Below are 26843 nucleotides of genomic sequence, written 5' to 3'. Positions count from 1 at the left end.
AAATAAATAAATAAATAAAAAGATTACATTTGTGAAATAAGAGTTATACAGTTATCCATCTCAGCGGGCGGCCATTTTGGCACTTGCTGTCGACTGAAGATGACATCGCACTTGGCTCAGGGTTCCGGCAACAACCAATCGCAGCTCACCTGTTTTCAGAAGCTGAGCTGTGATTTGGCTGTTACCTGAGACCTGAGTAACTGTGATGTCATTTTCACTTGACAGCAAGTGGCAAAATGGCCGCCTTCTGATATTGGTAAAAACTGCTGGATTTTGCTGCTTAACTCATATTCCACTCATGCAATATTTACCAAAATACCACAGTGAGACTCGTAGGGATGTATAGAACATTTGTAAATATTTTTTTGTGGGTTGACTTCTTCTTTATGGGACCCAAATTATCAAACTGTCTGAAAAAAAAATGGATTTGCCTTTCACACAAAGCTAAGAAGGCCCTAATTTTCCCACTACCAATATTCCCAAAATTCGTCCCACCTCTGATGCTACCACCAAAGCTGAAAAATTCACAGCTCGACGTCCAGTTCTGAAAGGGAAAAGCGGACACATGCCAGCTCTACCGTTATACTTCTGACGTAGCACCTTACAGAGAATACACTGTGAAAACAAACACCGTCTAACTTCAAATACAACCACCGAAAGGTGACTTCAACCCCACTCTCCCAAATTCTGCTGGTACCTTCGAACCAGAACAGCAGCTCAACGGGGGGTGAAAACACATTTGGACTGTTAGTTTCTATCTATGAAACACAGCATCTTCTGCCGATGTTTGTCGAGAACGGAACTTACGGACTTCAGTGGCAGTGACGGTGATGTTGTGCCACATGTCCGTTTCCCGGTCCAGCGGTTTGGCCAGCGTGATCTTGCCATCGTCAACATTGATGTTGAACTGCCTCTCCAGGTCCGTGTGCCGGTCAATAAAGTACCTAGAGGGGGGAAAAGAAATAAAAAAAAAATGTTTGAGCCAGAACACAGCAGTCCAAGAGAAGGAATTCCACACCAATGCCCATTGAAGTCGTGGAAAATCAATAACTATCGCCTGAGGAATAATTAGACAAGCAGCAAGGGGGGCATTCAAGATTACTCAGGTCCGAGAGAACGCCACACACGCCCTGAGCCCGATCGAGGCAACACCCGCGCCATGTTTAAAAGACCATTAGTGCTTGTTGTGTAAGGAAAAGAGATGTGCTGTTGTTAACCTCATTTGGGATCTGTCAACAATCAATGATGGCTCAAAGGAGAGAGAGAGAGAGAGAGAGAGAGAGAGAGAGAGAGAGAGAGAGAGAGAGAGAGAGAGAGAGAGAGAGAGAGAGAGACCAAAAAGTCTCAAAGATCCATGCCCACCCCAAAAAAGATAATAATTTTACCAAAAGTGTCAGATTCCAAGGGTCATACAGGAGAATTCCGCCAATGAATTAATTGTCCAAAACCCCTTTGACATCTAAGTGAGAATAATTTTGCATGTACATTTTTTTCTCATGTATGTGTTACAAAAAAAAATAAAAAAATAAACTGTTGTGTTGCAGTTCTAAAATCTATGAAACTGCAGCAGGGAACAAGATTTCATTTCCGTAACGTTACATTCATTTTCACACACGATTGTACATCGTTAACTGTGTGACAAGTGAGTCATGCTTTTCTTTATTATAGTTCATGTTGGGCGTAGCATGAAATTTCTGTTTTCAAAAACATTAATTTTGTTGGATTAATACAATGGTTGGGGGGGGGGGGTGAGAAATAGTTCAATCTTCACGGCAGGTGTCGCACATTGCAAACAAAAAAACTCAAGTCACAAGTTTCGTTTTATACTAGACAGATTGTCAATCGAAATTCACTTTGGTATCGTTTTCATAACTTTTAATTACTGATTGGCTTGGGAGAAATCCCATCTTTCTCGTGAGGTGTCCATTCAAATTTTACATTTAAACCATGTATGGCGCCTTAACATGTGAATTTTCCTGACTGGTTTCGTCTCGCCACCGGCTGCTTTTGTAAAGTCTTCAAAAACAGTGTCCAGAAAATTCCAGCAACACCGGCAGTCTGCTCTGAAAGTGGACCGGCACATAAGAGGATTTTTTTTTCTTGCAGCTCTTCTCTGTGAAATGACTCTCTTTGAATGCTGGAAACCAGCGCGGCACCAATTCTCAGGCCAAGCCAAAACACGCGCATACACACGCAGCTAAAAAAAAAAAAAAGAGGACGGGTCATTTCTCGTTTCACACATTTCACATCCCACAGACGAAAAAATGCGAAAACAGCTAATATGCTAATTACACAGCTTGTAATTGTCCTTCAGTCATTCATTTGGACAATGGTGGGCATGACAATGCTGAATGGTGCAGCGAGTGGTTATGAGCTAACATTATCAATACGCTACAGCATTCCCAGTTCCACCAAAAATAGTCTTATTTTTGTTTCTCTTTATTTTATTTTATTTTTTTGTGAAATAGGGTAGCGAACAGAGCCCTACTCAAGTCAATCAAATTTAAAAAATAACTAATAGTGTCGTTTTAATCTTTAATTCATACACACCCAATTTAAAAATTTAATATTTAAAATTATTATAATTTGCAATGAAAAATAATAGATAATAATAATAGAAATGCATAATATAGAATATAGTGTTTTGCTAATCTGATGATAGTGGCTTATATTAGACCAGAAGACACCGATTGTGGATTTTATCTCCACAAATGATTGATAGCTAAAATAAACCATAAATTGAAATTGTATCTCCGTTTGAAACCTCACAAACCCTGGCTTGAATTGAAAACCATAGCTTTGAACCTGAAAATAAAACCCAAATTCTTAATTGAAACACTTTTTTTAAACTTAAACCTAGGGATGGTTGAGTACCCATCGCTGGTGTCGGTATTTCAAGTTATCGGTACTTGCCCTCTTGTGGCCGTTTTATGATCAGCAAATAGAAAAATTGTTAGAAGAATAGAAAATTGACATTAATTTCATGCAATTTTAAGGAATAATACTATATTGGGATATTTCTTTAAAATGATTTGTCATTGGGGAAAGTACGAGTGGTATCGATACTTGGTATTGGTATCTGTGACTACTCAAGAGTTGAGTACTCGTATCGTCAGTCTGAAAGAAAAGTCGTATAGAATATGCCTACTTAAATCTTTGACCCCGTACTTTGAAACGGCAACCCCGGCTCAAATCCTAACGTGAAACCTTAAAAGTTGGCTTGAAACCCAAACCGTGATTAAAACCAGTATTTGAAACCCAAACCCCTAGGGCTCAAACCCTAATCTGGAACCCTAACCCCGGCAGGCTGCTTTAAGCAAGCGTGGAAAGAGAATGAAAAAAAAAAAAAAAAGCAGTGGCCCAGATTCCAATTGTTGGAGAGACGTAGCGAGCCGTGACATTTCCATTTTTTCATTTTTTTTTTTACGATGAAATGGTGGAAACTCCTCGAGACGGCAGTCAGGGGGAGACGTCCACCAGGACCTTGGAAGAAACTGCATGCACTCCCCCCCGTCCTCTCCCTGGCCCCCCGCAAAAGCACTTTCAAGACAGGCCGACAGCAGCAAACCACTTGGGAGCGCAGCAGTTGCAGGAGAATCTCTTCTCCGGCTTCTTGACAGCCTCACGCCCGAGCGACGAGACACACAGCCTGAAATGTTCTGCCACCTGTCACTCAAACTGACAGCTCGCTGTGAGAAAGAATTAAAAGCAAATAAAAAAATAAAATCGCAACTCGCTTTGCCATTTTTTTGTGCGAGTGTGATGACGTGAATGGCGAAGGTTTAGCAGTATAAGCGCAACCTCGCCTTTTAGCGGCTCGTCATCGTATAAAGGAACATCCTGACTCGTATTTCACGTGTTGTTTGCTTCTTTTCACTCATTTTTGCCGTTAAAGTCTCAGTGGTGAGTAAGTAACCCTTGAAAATCAGCTGTCAATCGAAAAATCATTATGTATGTTGCTACCTTCGCCAAGCAGCTTTTTTTTTATTTTTTATTTTTTAGCAGAGATAAATGTTCAACAACAGTGGAAGTATTTTCAACATTTTCAAAGTTTGTGCTTTGTGAAAAAAAAAAAAACTAAAAAAAAAATAAATAAATCGAAAGCTTTATCTTTTCATTTGAAGTGTTTAAAATCTTGAATGAAAAATACAAACAAAATATTTTTTCAATTTAATTATTTGTATTAAAATACATTCAATTTGCTTAACTAAATTATTTAGAAATTAAATTAATCAAAATGTTTTTGTTTGTTTGATTTAAAATTAAATAAAATTAAAAAACAAATCTTAACTTTCATTTAATCAATCACATCCAAATTATATAAAAACGTTTTTTCTTCTGTTTACTCATTTATTTATTTATTTTTTAAACAACAACAACAAAAAACAACCAAGTTGATGTTTAATTACCGGTATTTAAATTAAACATATGTCAATGCTTTCTTTATTTATTTTTGTAATTATATTAATTATATTGAAAATAACAACCAACGTTTTTTTCTTTCACTATTATTTTTTTTATATTAAATTAAAATCAACATGTACATTTAAACTAATAACCACAATGTTTATATTTTCGATCTCTTTTGGATATAACCAATAAAGTGGATCTGAAAAGTTACACACCTATTCTAATGCCGGGTTTACGTTATAACATAATGAGAACAAGTCTCATTAATGTGATCTAAAAGTGAGTTGACAAAAATGATCTTTTACAGAAGGGAAGTACAAATAGAGTGAGCACACCAGTTGTTGGCCGTGTCTGCGCTCAGAATTAACCAATCACATTCAAAGTCACATTACACGGAAGTCAGCACACAACTGCACCAACGTAGCGTGTCTCCCTAGCTACCTACCTAGCTGGCTAATAGCTTTATACCTACTTACCTACCTAGCTAGCTAGCTACCAATTTACCTAGCTATGTACGAACCTAGCTAGCTAGCTACTTAGGCCAGACATGTGAACAAGATGGGAGATCGATGTCATATGTACTGTAAAGCCAAAACTTCCCAGAAATCCCAGCAGCTCCTTCAACATTGCTGACGGCCTCTTGGCAGCCGACATGACCAGGTTATTTTCGGTCTTTTCATCAATTTTTTGTGAGACGTCCAGTTCCTGCTAACGTGTGATATTTTCTCCACTTGATGATGACTCCCTTCACTGTTTCATGATATATCGGATGCCTTGAAAAATGATTTTGCACCCTTCTCCTGGTTGTGAACAATGAGACGCCTCTGATGCGGTGAAAGCTCTCTGCCTGTGCTCGCAGATGCGACAACAAAATGTCAGGAAAAACCTCCTAACTGATCAGAGGCCCTTAAGATGGTTTAAGGTGTGTGCTGATTTAGCCATTTAGCATGATTTCGAATGTGATCGCTTGAGTCGGAACATTCTCAGTTTTAAGAGGGTGTGCGCACTTATGCAACCACATTATCTTGCGTTATCTTCTATAATATTTAAATGTCATATTTCAGTGAGTTATATGTCACAATGATAGAAGAAAATGAGTGTGTAGAACTTGCATATTAACTGACAGTGCGTACTTTTCATGCAATGTACTCATAATCGGACGAGGTCAGCCTGCGTATGGCTGCTTTTCAAAAATGTCTGTTTGTTTGGCCTTGCTGGAGGTTTTTACTGTACCAGAGTGTGCCATGCTCAGAATGGATATCATCCGTCACTGTCCAGTGAAAAACACACAAGTCCTAACCTCATTTTTCTTTTATCTTTGCTTCTGCTGACGTCGACAACAGTGAACCTGACGCTGTCGCTGTACGTTATTAAGTCACATCTTATGGACCAGCTCATACTTTAAATATCACACAAAGATATTGCCCATGTAATAACTTTTCAACTCAGCCGGCGTCCCACAGGCGGCGGGCACGTCAGCTCACGCTCTCAAATAAATATTCCGGCTTCTCTAAAGTCAAATGAAATCTTTTCAAAGCTTGTCACAGCAGCCATATTTACGAATGGAGCGCAGTCACGGCCCCCCTCCCGAAATCCCGTCAGGCAGCCGGAGAGATGTCACGTTGCGTCTTATTTGTGATCACTCAGGTAAAATAACGGAGCCTCTGCGGCGAGCGATGCATGGCGGCAGAGAGGGGGGGGAGGGGGGAGGAATTTCATGGAGTGCACCTGAAACGTTGTTGTTTGGATGCATTAAGCCAGGCTGAGGGCACATGTCATGTGTTTGCAAGCCCCCTTAGTGGCTTTCCGCCCGGGTGCCGCAACACTGAAAGCCTCTCTGAGGGGTTTGAGGGGGGGGCCGCGTGGGGACGGCAGACCGAAAATGGCGTGCAGGTTGATCGTCTACACATCAATCAAGAGGAATAGTCACCATGCTGAAAGCAAAGGCCTCGAATGACTTTCTTGTTGAAATGATGGCCTAATGCAATTTCAATCTCGGAGAGCTACAAAGAATACTTTGGGATGAAGTGAAAACTGGTCAAAAACATACGTTAGCTATTATATAAACATGTATGTTAGCTTCGTAAAACAATTTGTCTTTAAAGGTTAAAAGCAACAATTTATCGGAATTACCCTGCAAACGCAGAGATTGGGAAATATGCTAACTTGTTAGCTGCTAGGGTTTGGGTTAGCCTTGGGTCCAGGAGAATTGCACCAATTGTTATGTCCCGCTATTAGGCAAGTCCCGTCCCGGCGTAGCGTTTATTTTGCCGCGTGTATGAGCGATTCATACGATAAAGCAATTCAAATGGAATGTATCTTTTAATTCCTTCCCTCTTACTTCCAAATTCACATTTGCGTTCTCATTCGCATTTAATCGGATTTAAGTTGCATCACGGAAGAAGAAGTGAAGCCACTGGAAGTGCCTTGGCGGCCATCTTATGTTGCCACTTATAGCTTGAATACATTGATTTCTTTCTTCTCCTTTTTCTGTCTTCATGACAAAAGTGTCAGTGTATGGCATACGATTGTACCAATAAGTCAGTCATATGTAAGTCCGTGCGTAGCAACGACAACTACTTCCTGCTTTCGCATCTAAGAATCATGGGAAATGTAGTCCTACTCTGCACCGCGGTCGTCAGTTGCTACAACGCAAGCTGAGCTTCCTATTTCTTTCCAGTGCGTGGCCGGCGCGAGGTAAACGTCACAGCCAGCTTTTCAATAGCTATCGGGACCGAGCAAAGTGCGTTGACCTGTTTAGCGCTTTCGAAGCGTCAACCAAAATAGCATTTAGCATTAGAGATTGATGCAAATGTTGGCGACAAAGATCGACTAGCGAAGACATTTGCTGAAATTATAGTGTTTTTGAAAATCTGGTCACCCTAGCTTAGTGTAACCTTAACCACGACTACAATCCATTCTGATTTATCAGCCTTTTTTATTTTTATTTTTTTACATGGACTATGGCGAGGAATAAGCAGTTTAGAAAATGGACGGACGGATGGATGACTAGCAAGGCTTTGACAGCTGCTATACAAATAAGTGTTTTCAGTGGACTGAACACTATTTTCTAGAGTCAATTAGTTCTGCGGGGTCCATTAAATCAGGGTTCCCGCTGTATATTATCTTTGCACCTGTAAATAAATAACTGAAATGCCAACTCTCCAATATAATAACAAACAGAATGCTCTGCCAGTGTCACTCAACAGTGAGTCGTAATATCTTTTTAAAGAGATACTTTTTGATCATATCTTGCGCTGGATCTGATTAGATTGCACATGTTTACCCATTTTTAATATTCAGAAATGTCATTTTGATAAATAACAGAATTCAGTGCATTAAAGAATGTAATAAGCCAGGAGACGAAACGACAATATAACGCACTCCCATTTTTTTTTTTGGGCACCTGATTTCCCGCGCTCCTGTCACTGCTGCTGAAAAGTCATAATATAATTCATGGCTTTGTGGCTTGTCTCCGCATTAATTGCAACACCAAGTACTTATGATTGTAAGACACATAATAGCAGCGAGGCAAACACTCTTTTGTCAGCCTGTAAAAAAAGAACTAGCATCTTGCGGGAGCTCCACAATAACAGCATACTTGGATTCAATACGGCAAGTCTACATTGCATAAAATACAGTATTTAGTGAGGGTGGCGTATCGTGGAGTTCCACAAAGAGATTGCTTGACATCTGCCATACATCATCATCATCATCATCATCATCATCATCATCAGAGACAAAACAGTCACTTCTTGACCTCAAAAGGCAATAGATGTGTGCAATTTTCATAAGCGCTGAATGTTTTATTTATAGCCAACGATGAAGCAAAGCAATTGGAGTGAGTACTGGCATTTTATTTTATACTCCAGGGCAACGATTCTCAACTGGTGGGTTGGGGACGCAAAAGTGGGTCACACGCAGCCATTTTGAGAGGGTCGTGGTCAGCGAGTAAAAAAACAAAACAAAAACATTCAATTCTTATCTTGATTGTTGTTTACCACCACAGTACAGAGGCCACATGGTAAACATTCGGTATGCGACAGGAAGTATACAGTAGATACACTTGAATGTTTTTATAACACATTCATTGAAGATTAAATCATCATCAAAAGTGGGGTATCGATTTAAAAAAAAGAATTCAATCAAAAGAAAAGTAAGAAATTACTTAGCATTAGCATTAAGAGAGACGGAAATGCACACGTGTTTAATTTACATTGAAATGCCTGCTGTGGCATTTTAACTCTTTATAATGTTGAGTGTGCACGTATGTGTGTGCGTGAGAGAGAGAGAGAACTTGCATTTTCTGGCTATATGAATGCATGTGTTGATACAAAAAGACGAATGAATGAATTAGTTGATGATGGAAGCATCGATTGAACTGCAGAATGGATGACCTATGGCTGAACCTGAATTAACAACAAAACAAATTTCAACACAGTATTTGCACCGCATCTTTGGACCGATCTTTTTTTTTTGGATTGGAAAATTACTAATTCACTTAACTGTTTTCATAGAAAACATTAACAAAATAATGCAGGCGAGCCCAAAAGATGTAATTTTATTTATTACTTATTTTTTTTACCAGGGGAGTAACCTCCATTCTCCGCAATCTCATCACTAAACATGAGGGTGCCACCATGCATGCAGAACAGGAAAAAAAAAATAAAAAAATGGAATGGCGTTTTCTTTACAGCCAATCTATGAAAAGCAGGCCACCTGATGAGTGTGGTGTCCTGGGAAAAAAGTCGCCAGGGGAATTAATGAAATGCCACGACCGGGAGAAATTGCCTGTATAACCTATCGTCAAGGTGCCCTTGTCGTCGTCACGGGTGAGAAGTTGCGGCAGCTTCAACTCATAATCTGCTTTTTTTCCTTTCCTACATTTGTGGAAATGAGAGGAATTCTTAAGTGGTACCTGCTGAAAGGTCACACGGATAAAGACATTTAATTGCCTCCGTGTCAAACTTTATTTTAGTAAAACAACTTAGAGCCTGAAAAAAAAAAGCCCGGTTCTTCACTGAAGTTACTGCAAGGAGATGCCGTGGGGAAATTAGGGAATCAAACGATGCAGAATTTTACCAAAATACAGCAATGCCTTGACTTACGAGCACCCCAACAACTTAAATGCTCCACTTAAGCCTCCACGGGCTGCGGTCTTACCTCACTTGACTTCCACTGGAGTCCGGGTCCCTGGCACCAAGGGTGCCGATGACGGTGTTGACGGGCGCATTCTCATTGACTTCGAGCATGTAGACGGGCTTCGAGAACACAGGCGGCTCGTCGGCGTCCTCCACGACGATCTTGACCGTGGCCGTGTCTTTGAAGAGCCCCCCAACGCCGCCGCCGGGCTCTGACTGCACATTGGTGGCCTCCACTTTGAGTGTGTATGTCCTCCTGCTTTCAAAGTCTAACGCCTGCAAGCAAACAAAACAGCAACTGTCACACTCAGTCAACGCAAAAATTTTTTTTTTTTGCAGTTTTCCCGTGAGACTTTTTTTTAGGTGACCTAAATGTAACAACTTGGGGTAACACTTAAAGGAATTATGAAAATAAACACAAATGCTAATGTTAGCTTAGCTCAGTGTCTCCTTTGTTTTAGAGTTGTACTCTCTTGCTGCTCTATTGAATCAAACTGTTTCCTACAAGACAATTTTGAAGCACCCCAAATAAAGAAATTAAAGTATCATTTGTGGGTAAACATCTCGAAACTACAAAAATAGGCGAACTTGCTAATGTTATCTTAGCCTGCACAGTTTCTGCTTTGCTACAAATTTCTAAAGTGCTCTTAGAAAATAAAATTTGTCTCACAGACTTCAGTAACCATTTGCTCTCCTTCAATTGTATCATTTGCGGAAACGTGAATTGACAATCTAGGAATTACAATAACACACATATGCTAGCTTTAGCTTATTGTCCACAATGTGTGCTTTGTTGTAGCAGGACCTTTTAGGCCTACCTTTAGCCTACCCATTGATGAAAATTTGCCTCCGAAAAGTAAAGAGAGGAGAAACGCATAACCAGATGTGACGATTTGAGTGTGGCATTATTTGAAAGTGGCCCAAATACAACACACATGCTTATGCTAAGATAGCCTCCAGTCTCATCTCAGCCCATGTCACTGCCGTCGGTCTCCTCCGAGATAGAAGTATTTGTTTTGATTTTGTGGCTACATGATTTGAAATGATGAAAATAAACACACATGGTAATGTCAGTAGATAATGTAAATACAGTGCATATACTAATACAGGGTTCGCCAATCCCAGTCCTTGAGGTCCAGAATCCTGCAGGTTTTAGATGTTTCCGCCTACCAACACACCTGATACTAAAGATAAAGATCGTTATCAGGCATGCTTTATTTTTTTTTATTTTATTTTTTTTAAAGAGCTCAGTATTGTTCATTCGGTAATGTCATCATCATTGCTCTTTTTTTTTAATATATATATATATTATCAGGCATGCTGATGAGTTGATTACATGAATCAGGTGTGCTAGTGGGCGCAAACATCTAAAACCTGCAGGACTCTGGACCTCAAGGACCGGAATTGGTGAACCATGTGCTCGTAGATACGGTAGATTCGCCTCCACGCTCGTCATGTACTGTATAAGCGTTTCCCGGTCAAGAGGATGTGATTCAATGTCACATGATATTTGGAGTTTCCCCGTTGTTAAGCCTATCAGAGGTTTATAAAGCTAATTAGTTAGCTATTTTCAAAAAGTGGTGCCCAACTGTTCCTTTCGGTGTAAGCGTCACTTAAAATCAGTCATTGGTTATTGTTCTGTCAGCGAGAACACAATTGATTTACATTTGCATCCGTCAGGCTCCGTCATGTTATTTTTCAGAAAATGACTCTTTGTCAGGCTGAGCAATTACTCTATGAATGTCTTTATTTACGCTCTCGCTGACATCACATTATTAGCGCGCGTGTACGCCGACCGGCTAACACAAAATCAATAACGACAAGCACTCTGCGGAGGTTATCAAGAAAACTCTCCACAGGGAGATCAAAACATTTTGTTCGGGGCACGCTGTCATGTGGACGAGATTTTTGCAGCCGCCATGCGTGGCCTTTTAACAGATGGCTGATCGTTAATATTTTACTATTTTGCTATGTTGCTGGTGAAATTTGCCCCTGTTTGAAAATGAAAAACCTTTTTTTCTTGAATCAAGAAAACTGTATGAGAAAATTGATTCTTCTTTTTAAAAGAAGAAAGATGAAAAAAAAATGTTTTTTTAAACATTTTATATGACATGAACATTTTTGCCTTTCCTTTTTATGACCTATGCACAGTTGTAGTTTATCCTTTTTGATGGCGGGTCACAATAGCCCACATGCACCTTGGGGTTAAAATAAGGTGCAAGTTTCTTGGGTTGGGGAAGAATTCTGGTGGGTGGCCCGGTGGGTGGTGTCTGGTCGGTGCTGGATTTCACCTTCCTTGGTTTTCTTTGGTCCCCTCGGGTCTCCTGACGGCGGTGTTCGGTTTAGGTGAACGGTATGGGATTTTTTCTAATAGGTTTTTGGTGAGCTAACAAATACACGCACGCACTTACACATACTCACCCACACACACAAAAAATATATATATATATATATATATATTTAAAAAAAAAAAAAAAAAAAATATATATATATATATATATATATATATATATATATATATAAAAAAAAAATATATATATATATATATAAAAAATAAAGAGCAATGATGATGACATTTCCGAATGAACAATACTGAGCTCTTTAAAAAAAAAAAGAATAAAAAATAAAAAATAAAATAAAATAAATAAAAATAAGGTGCAAGCTGGGAGACCCGAGCTGCTCCTTTTTTGGGGACGTTTTCGGGAGCCCCCAAAGCCTCTCGGAGGTTCGTTCCTCCACGGTCCGAGGAGCTATTTGGAGCACTTTCATCCTCCTCCTCCTCATCTTTCTCTCCCTCTGATCCCACCATATCTGGGGAGGGAGAGAGAGAGAGAGACCCCCCCAGCCAGCGGATAACACTTTAATTCAAAGGTTAGCGACGGGAAAAGGAGCCCGTGTGAGGCTGCGCATGGATGGCCAAAGAGATTATATGGAAATGGGGAGAGGTGAGCTAGCGTTTGGGGACTTTTATTCACTGAGCCAAATATTGCTTCCACACTTCAAGATGACCTGGTAAAATATGTATGAAAACCACAAAAAAAAAAAAAATCAGTTATACTGTTATAGATAATCGTATAGTGGAGCACAGACGTCCAGATTAGTGTCAGTTGAAATGAACTGGCAGTTCACATTGTAAGGTACCGCTCATGTGTGTTGCCGTTTGTCGATGCTTTTTTGCTTCTTCAAGGTCCCTGTGTGCAATACTGTACCTCGCATAAGTGGGTATACCCCCCCCCCCCACATTTCTACAGATTTGTATCTTTTCATTGGATAACACGGAAGAAATGACACTGACAATGAAAAGTAGTCACTGTCAAACTTATGTGAATGTATTGTTCCCTCAAAATAACTCAAAACACAGCCATCGATAGCTAAACCCCTTTGACACTATCCAAACCAAATATGTTGATCTTGGTCTGATCAGACCACAAGACATAGTTCTAGTAATCCACGTCCTTCGGCAGACTGTTTGGGGAGGGTTAACCGTTTGCGCTCAAGTGGACTTTTTTTTTCAATGGACGGATGGGCCGGGTCATTTGCAAATTAGGTAAAAAAAGAAATAGGTCATGAGTAATAATTGTTCATTTTAAAAAGTTCTCATTTTAAAGTGTAATCATCTACGATTACATGAGACATACTTAACCAATTATTGATGAAAATAAACAAACCAACCAACCAATTATTTAATGACTCTTGATAACGTAAATGCTCATCAAGCCAGATAAATAAAGAATAATAAGCCCCTGTTACTCACCACTCCTGAATTCTGCTGGTCTATCATGACTTAATAAAACACCAAATATGAGTTTAGGTAAGTCATTTCTATATCAGTCATTTGCAATCCTGTATAATTATTTATTATCAATCGGGTCAGAGTTAACAGGTGTGTACGACGAGGGTGACCATTTGCACCGATGTCAATGCAAAGTTCATGTGTGTCAGATTAGAGATACAATATGGCCAGAGAATGTTATGAATTTTGACAAAACTTGTTTCAAAAGCAATCCTGTTCAATCAAAAATTCATCCGGGAATGTGAGCATATTATTTTAAGGATGAGTTCTACCTCAATGTCGAAGGGACGGGCAAGACCCGTTTGGCTTAAGGTGTGAGGAACCCGCTAGAAGGTCAGGATTTGGCATACAAAACCAGCGAGCGAGCTTCTTGGGCTCATGGCATCTTATTACAGCGGTAAGTGAGTCGCAATTTCTCTTTTAAAATGGATTGATCCGATTTTCTCCCATCTCAGGGTCAACTTCCTGTGAGTTTTCACATAACCTGCTTGCCGCAATGCCTCTCGGCTTCCAACAGGTGTTGTTGTTGTCAATTGTTATTGCGTTTTGCACTCAAAAATAAAATAAAGTGTAACGCAATAAAAACCAGGGTGAGAGCAATGTGTGTTTTTATAAAGCGGGGGCTTCTCAAGGACAGCATTAACATGGCTTCTTGTGTGTTTTGACCTTCACTGCTGTAGAGCGGAGGCATTAAAGTACTCGGCAGTAAATTCCAATACCATTCAAATGGATTCGCGCGCACGCACACAGTAGTTATACTGACTTACTCTCAACAAAATGCTTCAGTGTCAGCTGACGGACAAGAGGATCTCATTCCATGAGTTATGCGTTGTGATAAAACGCTGCAACAAGAAGATAAATAGGCTGAAAAGTAAAAAAAAAAAAAAGAAAAAAAAAAGAAGAAGAAGAAGTGCAGCTAGCATAGTACCGTGATGGAGTTGAACAAAATGGCTAACCTAATCTTAATGAACCTAATGATATAAAGGTCAAAGGTCAAATTCTGCTGGCCGAAGAGCTCAGCTCGCAAACATCACATGACCAAAGCATGCAATCAAAATGGCCGCCCACTGAGAAGGATAAAAACGGTTTGATTTTGCTGCTTAATTCATATTCCGCAAATGCATTATTGAGCAGAATGCCGTGTTTAGAATTGTGGGCACATAGAATATTGTAATTATTTTATTTATTTCATTTTAACTCAACATTTAAAGTAATTTTAACAGAGTGAATGCATCATGTTAAAATCCACCTTTAAACAAGTTGGATATAAAATAGATGACTGGATTACTGGTTATAGAGTATGTAACTGTAAGCCAATGTTGACTTTGTATTGGATTTTTTTCTTTTAAGGTTTAAGACCCCCTAAGATGCAGGAAGTAGCATTTTGTTTTGGTGTCCCATCCACAGTATCCCCAGCCTCGTAATGACAAAACATCACCTTTGAACTAATGGAATCAACACGTGCTCCGTCACGGCGGCACAACAGATGAATGTTGGCTGCTTTGTTGTGAGTGTTGTCTAACACGACGCCACCCTTTGCCCTGATGTGTCATTTTCAGTCGCAGCATCACATCTGGATGGACTGGCAAAGCATAGAGAGACTTCAAAGTTCAGCGCAAGCTGCAGGGGCGAAAGCTCAGCATCCCGCTAACATCCCTCTATGGGCGGACCGATAAAAAAAAAAAAAAAAAAAAAAAAGGGCCCAAAAAGCAAATAAACCCCCAAAAATTAGCACTCCACTTCAAACCAGTCGGTTGAAGACCTCCTCCAACCCAAAAAGTTGCATCGATGAATGTTAACCTCGGAGCCAAAGGTTTTTTTTAACGAGCGCCAGAAGGCACTTTAAAGCCTGTGTCAGCGGGAGTCTTTCTGGCCCGTCACCACGCTCCTTCACTGGACCAGCAGCACAACTGCACTCACGGAGAAGCCCACTTCCCCTCACATCAGCGTCATCTCCTTCCTCCTCCGGGGGGCGTTCGCACCAGCACGACAAGTGTGCTCAAACTGCAGCGATATGTTAAATGTGGACTACGAGCATGTTGATACAAAATGATTTTCATCGTGATGGCCAGATTATTGTATTGTACAGTATATGCCTGATATGCAGTGCGATACATTTGGTCAAGCTCTGACCTTGTCAAGTTGGTAGACTTTCCTGTTTTATGGTGAGTTTTGCAGCAGAGCCAAATTTCACGTCTGCGACACGTTGCTAAAAAATCACGCTCATTTGACAGCATTTTACCACCACCCATTTTTGCTGAGTATTATTTTGACACACCAAAAAAAAAAATCGAGAGGAGGTATCATACCTGTTTTGATAAACAGTTTTCACGTTATTTAGACGTTTAACAGTAGTTGAAAAAATATATAATCACTGATTTATAGCACATTTCATACACACCATACCGTATTTTCCGGACTATAAGTCGTTCCGGAGTATAAGTCGCACCAGGCCAAAATTGCATAATTAGGTAGAAAAAAAACTATACATAAGTCACACTCGAGTATAAATCGCATTAAGTAAATACACGCACGCACGCACGCACGCATGCACATACACATAATCACCCACACACACACACACACAAAAAAAAAAAAAATATATATATATATATATATATATATATATATATATATAAAAAAAAAAAAAGAGCAATGATGATGACATTTCCGAATGAACAATACTGAGCTCTTAAGAAAGAAAAAATAAAAAATAAAAAAAAATAAAAAAATAAAAATAAAAATAAAAATAAAAAAATAAATCGCATTAAGTATATATAGTATAAGATTAGAGTGCCCTCTTGTGGCTGGAAATTACAGGAAGTCCTCGAGTTACGTCGTACGCGACCTACGTCGTTTCGACTTTACGGCGCCCGTGCCTCGTCCGTAGCACCTTCTTTTTCGTTAATTTCCTACAGTAATCACGCCATTTTAAAGTTATTTAAAGTTGTGCTGTTGTTACCTCCAGCAACGGACGTCCATCGAGAAGGTCGGCTCGCCATCAGGCGCGTCACACATTTCCGTGTTTAAGTTTGAATTAGCTCCGCTCTGCCGTCCGTCAGCAATGAACGTCCATGCGCAAACACGAAATATTGGTTCCGTTTTTTGAAATTAACAAAGTATTTTGTTGTAAATATTGACTTTAACGGTAAAATCCCACTTAAAAAAAAAAAAGTGTGATTTATATTCCGGAAAACACGGTAACTCAAAAGGCTAAGTACAAAGTACACCATTTAAAGTCAGTTATGAACAGAGTTAGAGATTTAAAAGCAATGTAAAGAAATTTAAAAAAAAAATAGCTAACTTAAATTCCTTAAAGAGCAAGAACAAGATTGTCAAAAACATGATTTAAAAATACTTTGAAAGACCTTAATCATAGGTATGGGAAAAGACTCAGTATAGCTTTTAATCTGCATTTGGTATGTTTTGAATCTTTATTCACGCTGATAATAACGGATACCAGAAAATCAGGGAATCGTATAATACATGAGTACAGAGAAGACAATAAGACTTTTAAGGGTGATTTCGAGGGTGCGTGCTATTCGGTAGTTGTTTGTGTGGAATTCATTTTACGCCGACTGTTTATTCCTGTGATTTTAACGAAGATCAGACCACGTTTTATGAGCAACTTATACAGAAATGTAAGAAATTCCAAAGGGTTCACATACTTTTCCCTCCCATTGTATACACAACTAAACATACATACCACTGACATCGGAAGCTGCATTTTCAAAATCCGCCCACACGCAAGGTCTTCTGACTAAACGCAGCAGCTGCTCTCGTAGTTATACTAAAGATGAGCCGCAAACATGATCACAAATATGCAATTGTTTACAGTTACTGAAGTAACAAAAAAAAAAAAAAAAAAACGTATTTGCACAAAAAATAGCACGATGTTTCACGAAGCCTGAAGATGTGAAATTTCAAGTTGCAATTGCCGTGTAGGCTGAAGTTTCGGATTTGGGTTCATAAAAGAAATGACAAACGAGACAATTGTGTTTTCTTAAACTCCCACTCAGACGGGAAGTGAAAGTTGCCGGAAAAAAAAACGCAAACACACTTGTGACATTTGCTTTGTCAACAATTGGCGCTTTCATGACTGATGTTCTTCGTCGTCCCGGCGGATTGCCCGAGTTCTTGCGCACTGCACACCTCCTACACATTGTGCTCGTCATTGTTCACACGCATAGCTAAGTGGCAGCACACGTCCTTGGGATAATGTGGATTTACGTCACAACAAATAAAGCTGCAAGCAGGAATGAACGGGCTTTTTCATGGCAAGTCCTTGATATTATTGGCAAACTTTTGACGGCATATTCCAGCCGCGGTAGAGAAAATGTGCTTCACCCATCAGTCTTGGAAACATACTTCTGATTGGGGCTCATGTTGGTGAAAGCAAAAATGGTCTCAGGGGCTAAATCAAGTGCTTTGACGCCAGGAAAATAATGGCGGACTTTTCCATAGGGTGGATGTAGCTCAATCTCCCATGGACTTTTTTTTCTTCTTTTTTTTTTACTCATTCACTCCTAGCCAATTTCACAGAAGCAACCCCCTTCGCTCCCGGCTGTTTTACTGAATTCTGATTGATTTTGCCAGTCCCCAAAAATATTGTGTTCTATTGCTATAAAAACATGGAACCTACCAAAGGAAAGATTACGATATAGATTATTATTAAGAGTCTCTTGTTTCATAAGGACAAAAGTATATTTGTATCTGTCTCCGTTTTGCAGCATTATTAGCATTAGAATATAGCTAAATTTCATCATTATTCAAAAACCTGTTGAAAATACTGGGAAAAAAAGCTTTTTTGCGACATGGCCCTGGCTGATCTTTTATACTCTGCTGCCACCTGCTGGCCGTTTTTTGTATTAACTACCAATGTTTTAAGCGACCTCTTCAGGTCAGGAACTACATCAAAGCCTTCTGAATGCTCTAGTATTAAAACACACACACAAAAAAAAACATAAATAAGTTTTGGGGACCTTGGCAATATTTTAAATAGAACGTTTTTATAAGTTTTTGTGAGCAAATGAGTTATTACCAGCTTTTATATAAAAGAATATATAAAATATTATATATATATATATTTATATATATATATATATTTATATAATATATATAATATATATATATATTTATTTATATAATATATATATATATTTATTTATATAATATATATATATATATAATATATATATATTAAATATAAATATATATATATTATATATATTATATATAATATATATATTAAATATAAATATATATATATATTATGTATATGTAAAATTTTATTTTATTTTATTTTCCAATTTGTGCAGCAGCCACGTTAGGCAGAAGGCAAATCGGGCCGAAGCTTACCCTTTTGAGTCGCAGAATCCCTTCTTGCGTCTGCGGGTCTGTGACGATCTCGAACACACCTTGCTCGTCACCCTCGATGATGTTGTACGTGGACTTGGCGTTTTCGCCGACGTCCCGGTCGTTGGCCTTCACCTTGCCTCCCATCTGGCCGATGGGCAGGTTTTCAGGGATCACAAACTCGTACAGATCTTTCACAACGCAAAAACACGTAGTAAGGCGTTAAACACCAATTAGGAACTGGGATTTCTTTTTGTTTGGGGCGGCTCACTTTTCGAGAACTTGGGTGGGTTGTCGTTGATGTCGGTGAGCGTGACGGTGACGGTGGTGGTCCCCGACAAGCCACCCATGTGGCCACCCATGTCTTTCGCCTGGATAACCACAAGGTACTCCTCTCGCATCTCCCGGTCCATCCCGTGGAGAGCGATTTTGATGGTGGCTTGAAAAAAAAAAGCATTTTTTAAAAAATATTTAAATATAATAAAAAAATATATACATTTACATTAAATGCAAACAGCTCTGGAAACTAATAAAGTAACTTGACTTCTAACGTTGTTACTCTTGAAATCAAGTAATCGGTAAAGTAACTAAGTTACTTTTTTAAAGTAATTGTTGCAACACTGTTCACATGTAATGCTAACATTTGTCTGACTGTGTTCATATGCAGACATATTGCAAGGTTATGTATCCACAGAACCCCCAAAAAAATCATGACCAATTATAGTCACAACTGTGTAATGCTACATATGCGCATACAACCTTCACACCCACCTTACTTGACAATTTGTTGACGTGCAATATTTCAGGACTACGACTTTTCGCAAAGCGTGGAGGTGAAGACTTCCCCTGCAGGTATTTTTTTTCTTAGCGTACAAAAAAAAAAGTCACTTGTTTTCCCGCAGTCTGCCATCATTTGTATTCATATTGAGTGCAAATGAGGCTGTCTGTCGTTTATAATCTGCGATACTGTATGCGGAATGGACCTTATTGACTGCGCCACAACCGTGGAATATAAAAAAGGGCTCAACGACGGCATCTCTGGGTAATCCACTCAGAGAAACAGAGACCCCCCCGCAGGATCATCAAATGAATATAAAATGGAGTCCTTTTTGGCATGACACCCACCATAAAGCTCCAATTCCACGCCCAGCAAAATGAGAATGGGCCAAAACACAACACTGAGGTTGAGGTGCAGCACCATGCGGGGGGGGGGGGTCAGATTTCCTTTTGGGAGGTCACAGGCACAGGTGGGAGTTAATCACACTGGTGCAAGTCTTAACCTTCAAGTTTCAAGCAAGTTTCTTTGGCAATAATCAGGCAAGTCAGGTCAAGTCCACAATAAGTTTCAGTAAAGTAAAGTCATAATCATTATTTGGACTCAAAAGTCCATATTCGTTATTCGTATTATTGACATTAGCCACCAAACGACCAAATCAACTCAAATGGGTTACGCAATGTATTTTGCCAACCCCAAAAAAATTATAGTCAAATCAAAAATCTAATTTGATCAACTTATATAGTGCTTTATTTTGATCATTTGTTTAACAAAGCTATAACTTATCTCATTTAAATGTATCAGAGAGTAGCACACACCTTTTCAGTTTAAAATAACTGACTTTAATCTCCAGGATCCCGCACTGTGCCCTGGCCAACAGCAGGACAATGTATGTCTTTTTTCTTTGGTCCCATTTTAAATTAATCGATGTTGCTACTAGCCTCATCCTAGCTAGCGCTAAGATTGTTCATCTCTCAGGTCCGACGTCAAAGTTTGAAAACTCCCTTTTGTTTGTTGCTAGCAAGACGTTAGCCAGCCAAATATTCCCCTTGCTAGGACGGTGTTAGCCGGCCAAATATTCTTGTTGCTAGGATGGCCTTAAACTGTCCCATAACAACTTCCGAATGTCCGCTCCAATGTAGCGCATACTGAGCTTTCACGCATATGCCGACCACAGCATAATGCTTCTCAATGCTAAATATGCTCCGATTCAACAGCAGTTTGTTCATTTTGTTGGAAATCATTTCTCTGATTTCTGCGTGTTCAAATAAATTCAAAGTTGAAATCTGTGAACAAGTTTGCCAGCTTTATTTCAGATTCTGAAAGCCACTTGGAGTTACTGCTCAATCATGCAGCTCACCCACAAATGTGTTCTTCTCAAAGTTCATGCATGCATATATACACAAAACGTTCCCACCCCCTTCATTGACAAAGAAAGTACCATTTGGTCTATCAGAACATGTGACATTTCCTGTCTAAACAAGTCTACACACCCCCTCTCCCTATCTTAAACACTTCCTCAAGGATGTGGGCAAACACCTTGCCCCCGCCACCTCCCTGCACCAGGGACCCCCCATAAAACTCCACACAGAGCACAGCCCCCGAGGAAGAGACTGTGCCCCCCCTTTGATCTTGTCCTGTCAGCAGAGTGAAATACAATCAGGCCATCTCCCATTGAGTTCTTTCAGTCCTTAACAGATGTGAGGTAAATTATTGGCTTCCTAGATAAACTATTGAACTCTGTAGCAGCTTCGCACCAGAGATTCCCTCATATCTGCCCTGTAGATTATTCAGATTAAGTCAGACACCTCACTTCCTTAGGGGGAAAACAGACCACATTCCACTAACATATGGGAACAGTTTTACATATCTAACTAAAATCAAAAACACTTTGAAGAATATATATTGAAACAGAAAAACAATGTTAATAATTCAACATTTTCCATGATGGAAATACACAGTAGGCTATGACCATTCACATACACAATTGATATTGATACTCATCTGTCCGTTCATATGCATACAAAATCTAAACATATGCATAATTGCATATAAACGCAAAATCTTTTTCATGTTTTCAGAGATGTTTTTGATGATTTCATTTTCTTATAACATTGATGAAAAATGTAAATGATTAGCAAAAATAAGCCTCTTTGTACCGTTCACTAACTGTTGTGTTTTCTCTGGAAAACAGTGTGGACTGACTGTAGGAATGCAGATCCTTGACTCATGGCTGCAAGCGGCAGGAATCAAACAACAAACTCCCACTGCCTTCAACACTGTTTTAGTCAGACCAGCACACTAAGCACAGCCTCGACTTTCATAATGTTATAACAGTATATCTGAGTTTGTTCTGTACGAATGTTCTTTCGCTTGCCCTTAACCCGATCTCCAAAAACTCAAAAAAGACATTGGAGCATACTGTGTCTTATGGAAAAATCTTTTAGTTTCGTTATTATTGTTATTAGTAGGGGTGGGAATTTTTGAATGTCTCAAGATATGATTCGATTCAGATTTTTGGGTCTGTGTTTCGATTCAGAATTGATTTTCGATTAAGAACGATTTTTAATTCAAAATGATTTGATTGACAAGGATTTTTGCTTCAATCTATAGATGTGCAAGGAATTGTAATGATCTACTCCAGTCTAATGCTAATTAGCGCGCTACTCGCGGCACTTTTATCACTTAAAAGAACGGCTCCACGCTGATCAAAAAACGAGCTAACTTTTATTGGAATAAGTTGATCGTGACTTTTTCCTTCTACTCTCTAATGTGGCTACAACGTAACAGTGTATTAGACCGTGTGGAACCACACTGCCCCTCAGTGGCCAAACCGGGTACAACATGAACAGCGCTCCAAATAAAGGCACACAGACAAAGGCAAGAAAGTATAATTTTTTTTAAATAAAATCGATTTTGGGACATTTAAAATCGATTCTAAATCATACTAAATGAGAATCGCGATTTTTATGAGAATCAATTTTTGGCACATCCCTAGTTGTTAGTAGTCTGTCCATTCACATGCACAAATAATGTATGGTAATTAAAAAAAAGGGCTATCTGCGCCACTGTGGGAAAGAACACATCCAAGTGCATTTGTAGCCAATCAAAGCAGCTCCTCTAATTACCTTTAAATGGGTCACACTCACATCTCACATGGAACAATCTCCGTGCAGAAAAGGACAGCGCAATCTGTACGTGACTGGAGCAGTGTCATCGCGCGTGTGGGCTAACTTATTCAATAAAAAATGAGGTGGTAATCATTGCTAGTGACCTCATGTATCTTTTTTTTTTAATTATCTGCCATTAACATACAAGTACATTAATATACGTTTGATAATCAACATATATAAATAATATAAACATCTGTATGACCATTAATGAACACAAAAGGTTATCTTCTGTCTATACGCACAAATTCAATTAAATAAAGACGCTGTTAAAATATTTGTGCTTTCACATACATTACGTATCCGTCACAAATATACACACACATTTTAAACCGCACATAAATGAGATATTTACTTATAGTTCACCACCAACTGTACATGTGATGCGCCAGGAGAGGTCTGAAGGGCAAAACGTGTATAAGAGGAGAACTTGAATATTCCATAAATATTACATCACAAGCCATTATATTCCCTTTTTATCAGCTTAAGTATTCCAAAGTACCGTTAACTCCTTGTTCTGCCCGAGGAAAGTTTTGCTTGCGTGTTTTGTGTGTGTGATCAAACGGTGTGTGTGTAACAAGCATCTGATTTGAAGGTAGGCCAGCTCAGGCAACAAGCAACAAAACAAATCCAAAAATAAGACAAACGCACTTCAGTCATTGGCGCGCTCCTCATCTCTGAAGTTGATCATGGTTAATTATTCAAATTAATTCCTAATCATTCAAAAACGGGAGGATAGACAAACACTCATTTCCATAGCTGATGCACCCCCCCCCCCCCACCCCCAACCCACCCACCTAGCCAAGTGATAAAGTGGGCCGCGATGTTTATTTATTGATTTATTCATCCGCAGCTTTTCATTTCTAAGTGTCAAACACTCCTTAATCATCGCTTACCGTTTTTATTTTTCATTTACATTCATTAAAACAGCTGCCGCACGTGAACGAGCCATCTGCATACGCGCCGCTAGCACGGAATGCTAATGCTTCGTGCTATTATGGCCCTTCCTTTTTCCCAACTGCAGGTGCCTGCGAGACCGCGGCGGCGGCGAGCACAAGGCCGGCTCCGGTTTGGACCGAGTGTTCTGGATAATTATGCACATAAATATTCTCGTCCTTTCTCTTTTCCTATTTTTCTCGGCTTGTTTACGCCGCCGCCGATTTGCGTCTCATGTGTTATTAATGTAATTCATGTAATCCTGTCATTTATAGACACGGACTAGAAAGTCATCCAGCAAAAGCCTCAATATTTTACCCCTTCATGAGAAAATACATATTTGTGGTACGAAAGAGACAAAGCAGGACGTTTGAAGACCCGAGAAGCTGGAATGTGTTTGGAGACCATTCGATGACGGTGCTTCAGTCTTTCCGCCTCATGAAGGGGAACGCGGGCGCGTCCTTATTATTACTGTTATCATCAATATGAATTCATAACCACGCGACCGTGTTACATTAAAGGACGGCCAGTCGGCAGATAGGCTCTTGCTTACGAATCCCGCAATTATGTAGATTTAATAAGGGCTTTGATGCTGCTCATTGTCCAAGCACGCAATATATCACAGATGATCGCTTGACCTGGCTAAATCCCTCACAAACAACCACGGAGAAAAGAACCGATGTGTCCCGCTGATATCGGAGCGGCCCGTCTTTTGTCCCCGTCCATTCATTGGCGGCGGCCATTATACGGCTTGCAATCGCATGTGCGGTAAGCTGATAATACTTTCCATTTGGGCTGTCATTAACTTTTGAAGCCCGGGCGAAAGATCCCTGGCGAAGATCGCCAACGTGGCTTCGTTAAAAATCATCTAAGGCCGCTGACACAGCCGCTGCATGTTTCTTCCGTGTTCAATCTAATTATACTTTTTTTTTAAGGTTATAGTTAAAGCTTTGCTGTCAGAATCAGGCTGCGAGGAAGCCAATTTTCATACAGAGTCATACAGGACACGGGAACAAGACAAACAGGAAGTACGGAGGAGGGGCGGGGGGGGGGTTGTGGGTGTGACTTTGCAGCAATTTCAACTTGTTGCTGCTTCTGATTGTGGCTCGTCAAGGTTTTAGCCATGGAATCCGCTCAACATGGCAGCTTGAAACCAAAGCGGACCATCTCCTCTTCAATTTCCGCCATGGGTCATTCAGACTTTTTAATGCGTCCTGCCATGACAGACGTGTCCACCAAATTCTGTGTGAATCGGCGAATGTGGTGTCGGGGGGCAAATTTTTTGAAATGATGATACAACTTTGATGACATGCTACAACTAAATAAAACAGCATAGGCAAAACAAAAAACAAAAATGGAATTAGCATCTCTCGTCTGTCTAATATACCAGCTTCCTCTTTATGTAATCTTTAGTAGACTTTTTACAGATGGATCAGTTCGGTAGATATTTTGCATTTTAAGCAAAATCAGTTATCGGTTGTAATGTCATATTTGGTCGATCGATCAATGACGTCATAGATCGTAATCATAAAACAAAACATTTCAGTAAACACAATCTCATTCACTCCAGGGACGTTGTGTCAGATTCATTTTCAATAGTTTTTACAATATTTATGTATTCTATTTTTTTTTTTTTTGTGGTTGTCTACACTCCATTTTCCATGTATTGAACATTTTTCAGCGTTTTGAGAAGAATTTTGGGGGTTTAATTATTATTTTTCCCTTAAACATATCAATAGGCGTCAATTATATGAACATTTTGACTATTTGTGAACTATTGTGCCGCAAAATGCACCCCCGCCTCCTCATTCGTCGTTCGAGTTGCCCCTTGATTAATTGCGCAAATAAACAAATAATTCTCCCCAAAAACGACGATACACACTCATTGTTCGGTTCTCGGAGAAAACGGGGATTAATGGAGATAAAATCATGCAGCCCCTTGCACAAAACTACCAAACATCAAATCAACATTAAGTGCATATTAGCAATTCGGCAACCGTAAATACTTATCTTGGTACCCCCCCCCACCACCGTCTTTTTTCTTTCTTCTTGTTCTTCTCTTTATTTTTATTTTTTGTGTTTTTTTGGGGCGGAGATTTTGAGGGTGTATTGTCATTTTTTTTGAGAATTATTTGTTTTTGTTTAATGAATCAAGTGGCAACTCGAACGAAATATGAGGAGGCGGGGGTGCATTTTACGGCAGGGGTGCAGTTTGCGGCACAATACCGGTCCCAATCCTCTGCGAATTCTGGGGTTGACTGTACATAAATGAACGCGTTTTTGTTTTTTTAAATAGATTGCATGGATTAGTCCATTTTATGAATGGTTATCTTTTTTCTTTTTTTTTTACTCGCTGATTGGTGATCGGCTCCAAAATCATGATTGTGTAAAGTCTATTCTCTAATGAGAGTTCAACAAAAGTACGAGCCCTGTAATTTGCATAAAATGGCAGCTTCCAAGAAAAATTGTTGACTTCCTCTTTAGTTAACACGTGAATCCTTGAGATTTTTTTTCCTGCATTTTGTCATGACAGACAAACGATTTCATGTCGATCAATGAAACTGGTAGTGGTGGATTTTCACAAAATTACAATTTCACCAGGAAGCTTGCGAAAATTGACTATATGGGCAGGATGAGGCCCCCCGAAAAGGTGATTAATTCAGCGGAATAATAATGATAAACAGAGATTACAAGAGGACATTCAAACCACTTAGTACTCTTGCCCTAAATGTAAAATATAACATAATACATCTCCACACCTGACCTCGGCTGACATTGTGAGCGGGTTTATCTGAGTGTCAGCGGCTAATGAAAAGCGACAATGTTTAAATACTAAAAGAGTTCCTGGCCCATTGAAATAATCCAATAAGATGTTATCTGCACCTGCTGTTGAAGCCTATCTCACTCTCATTGTGGCCCGTTATGGGCGTGGCGGTGTTCATTCACTCGCCGTTTTGTCCGACACCGTGTCGACTCGGAAGCGGTGAAAAGGATTGGTGCGCGCCATATTAACAGCCGCGATTAAATTTAATGAGCCATCTTGCAGAGATCAGATTTGGGGCCAAACAATGGCGACGGGGCACAAAAATGAGGCTTTTGTTGGCCCAGATGCTAGTTAGCATTTAGCACAGGCGAGCACTTTTTACTTTATGGGATGTAGCAAACTACGAATATTTAACTTATTACTTAGTTAACTTGGGTTTGCAGAGTTGACTTTTGATTTTCACTATGGCCTTATTTAAAAGGATACAACACGGGGCAAT

General features: G+C 39.5%; 1 protein-coding gene across 3 annotated transcripts in view; it reads right to left on the bottom strand.

Moving 5' to 3' along the window:
- cdh8 (cadherin 8) overlaps nt 1-26843 on the bottom strand; it is a 138756-nt gene that overhangs the window by 13409 nt on the left and 98504 nt on the right. For all 3 annotated transcript variants that reach the window (XM_086071363.1, XM_086071364.1, XM_086071362.1), the window contains 4 exons: nt 18971-19138; nt 18703-18890; nt 9574-9827; nt 808-944 (listed from right to left, as the gene is read on the bottom strand). In XM_086071363.1, coding sequence (XP_085927489.1) covers nt 808-944; nt 9574-9827; nt 18703-18890; nt 18971-19138 — 747 coding nt within the window. The remainder of the gene's footprint in view (nt 1-807; nt 945-9573; nt 9828-18702; nt 18891-18970; nt 19139-26843) is intronic.

Source organism: Leptonotus elevatus, chromosome 3 (genome assembly GCF_054856555.1).
Source record: "Leptonotus elevatus isolate MCC_2025b chromosome 3, RoL_Lele_1.0, whole genome shotgun sequence".
Taxonomy (NCBI): domain Eukaryota; kingdom Metazoa; phylum Chordata; class Actinopteri; order Syngnathiformes; family Syngnathidae; genus Leptonotus; species Leptonotus elevatus.
Note: the sequence above shows the minus strand (reverse complement) of the source record. Positions and strands in the feature narration are given on the sequence as shown.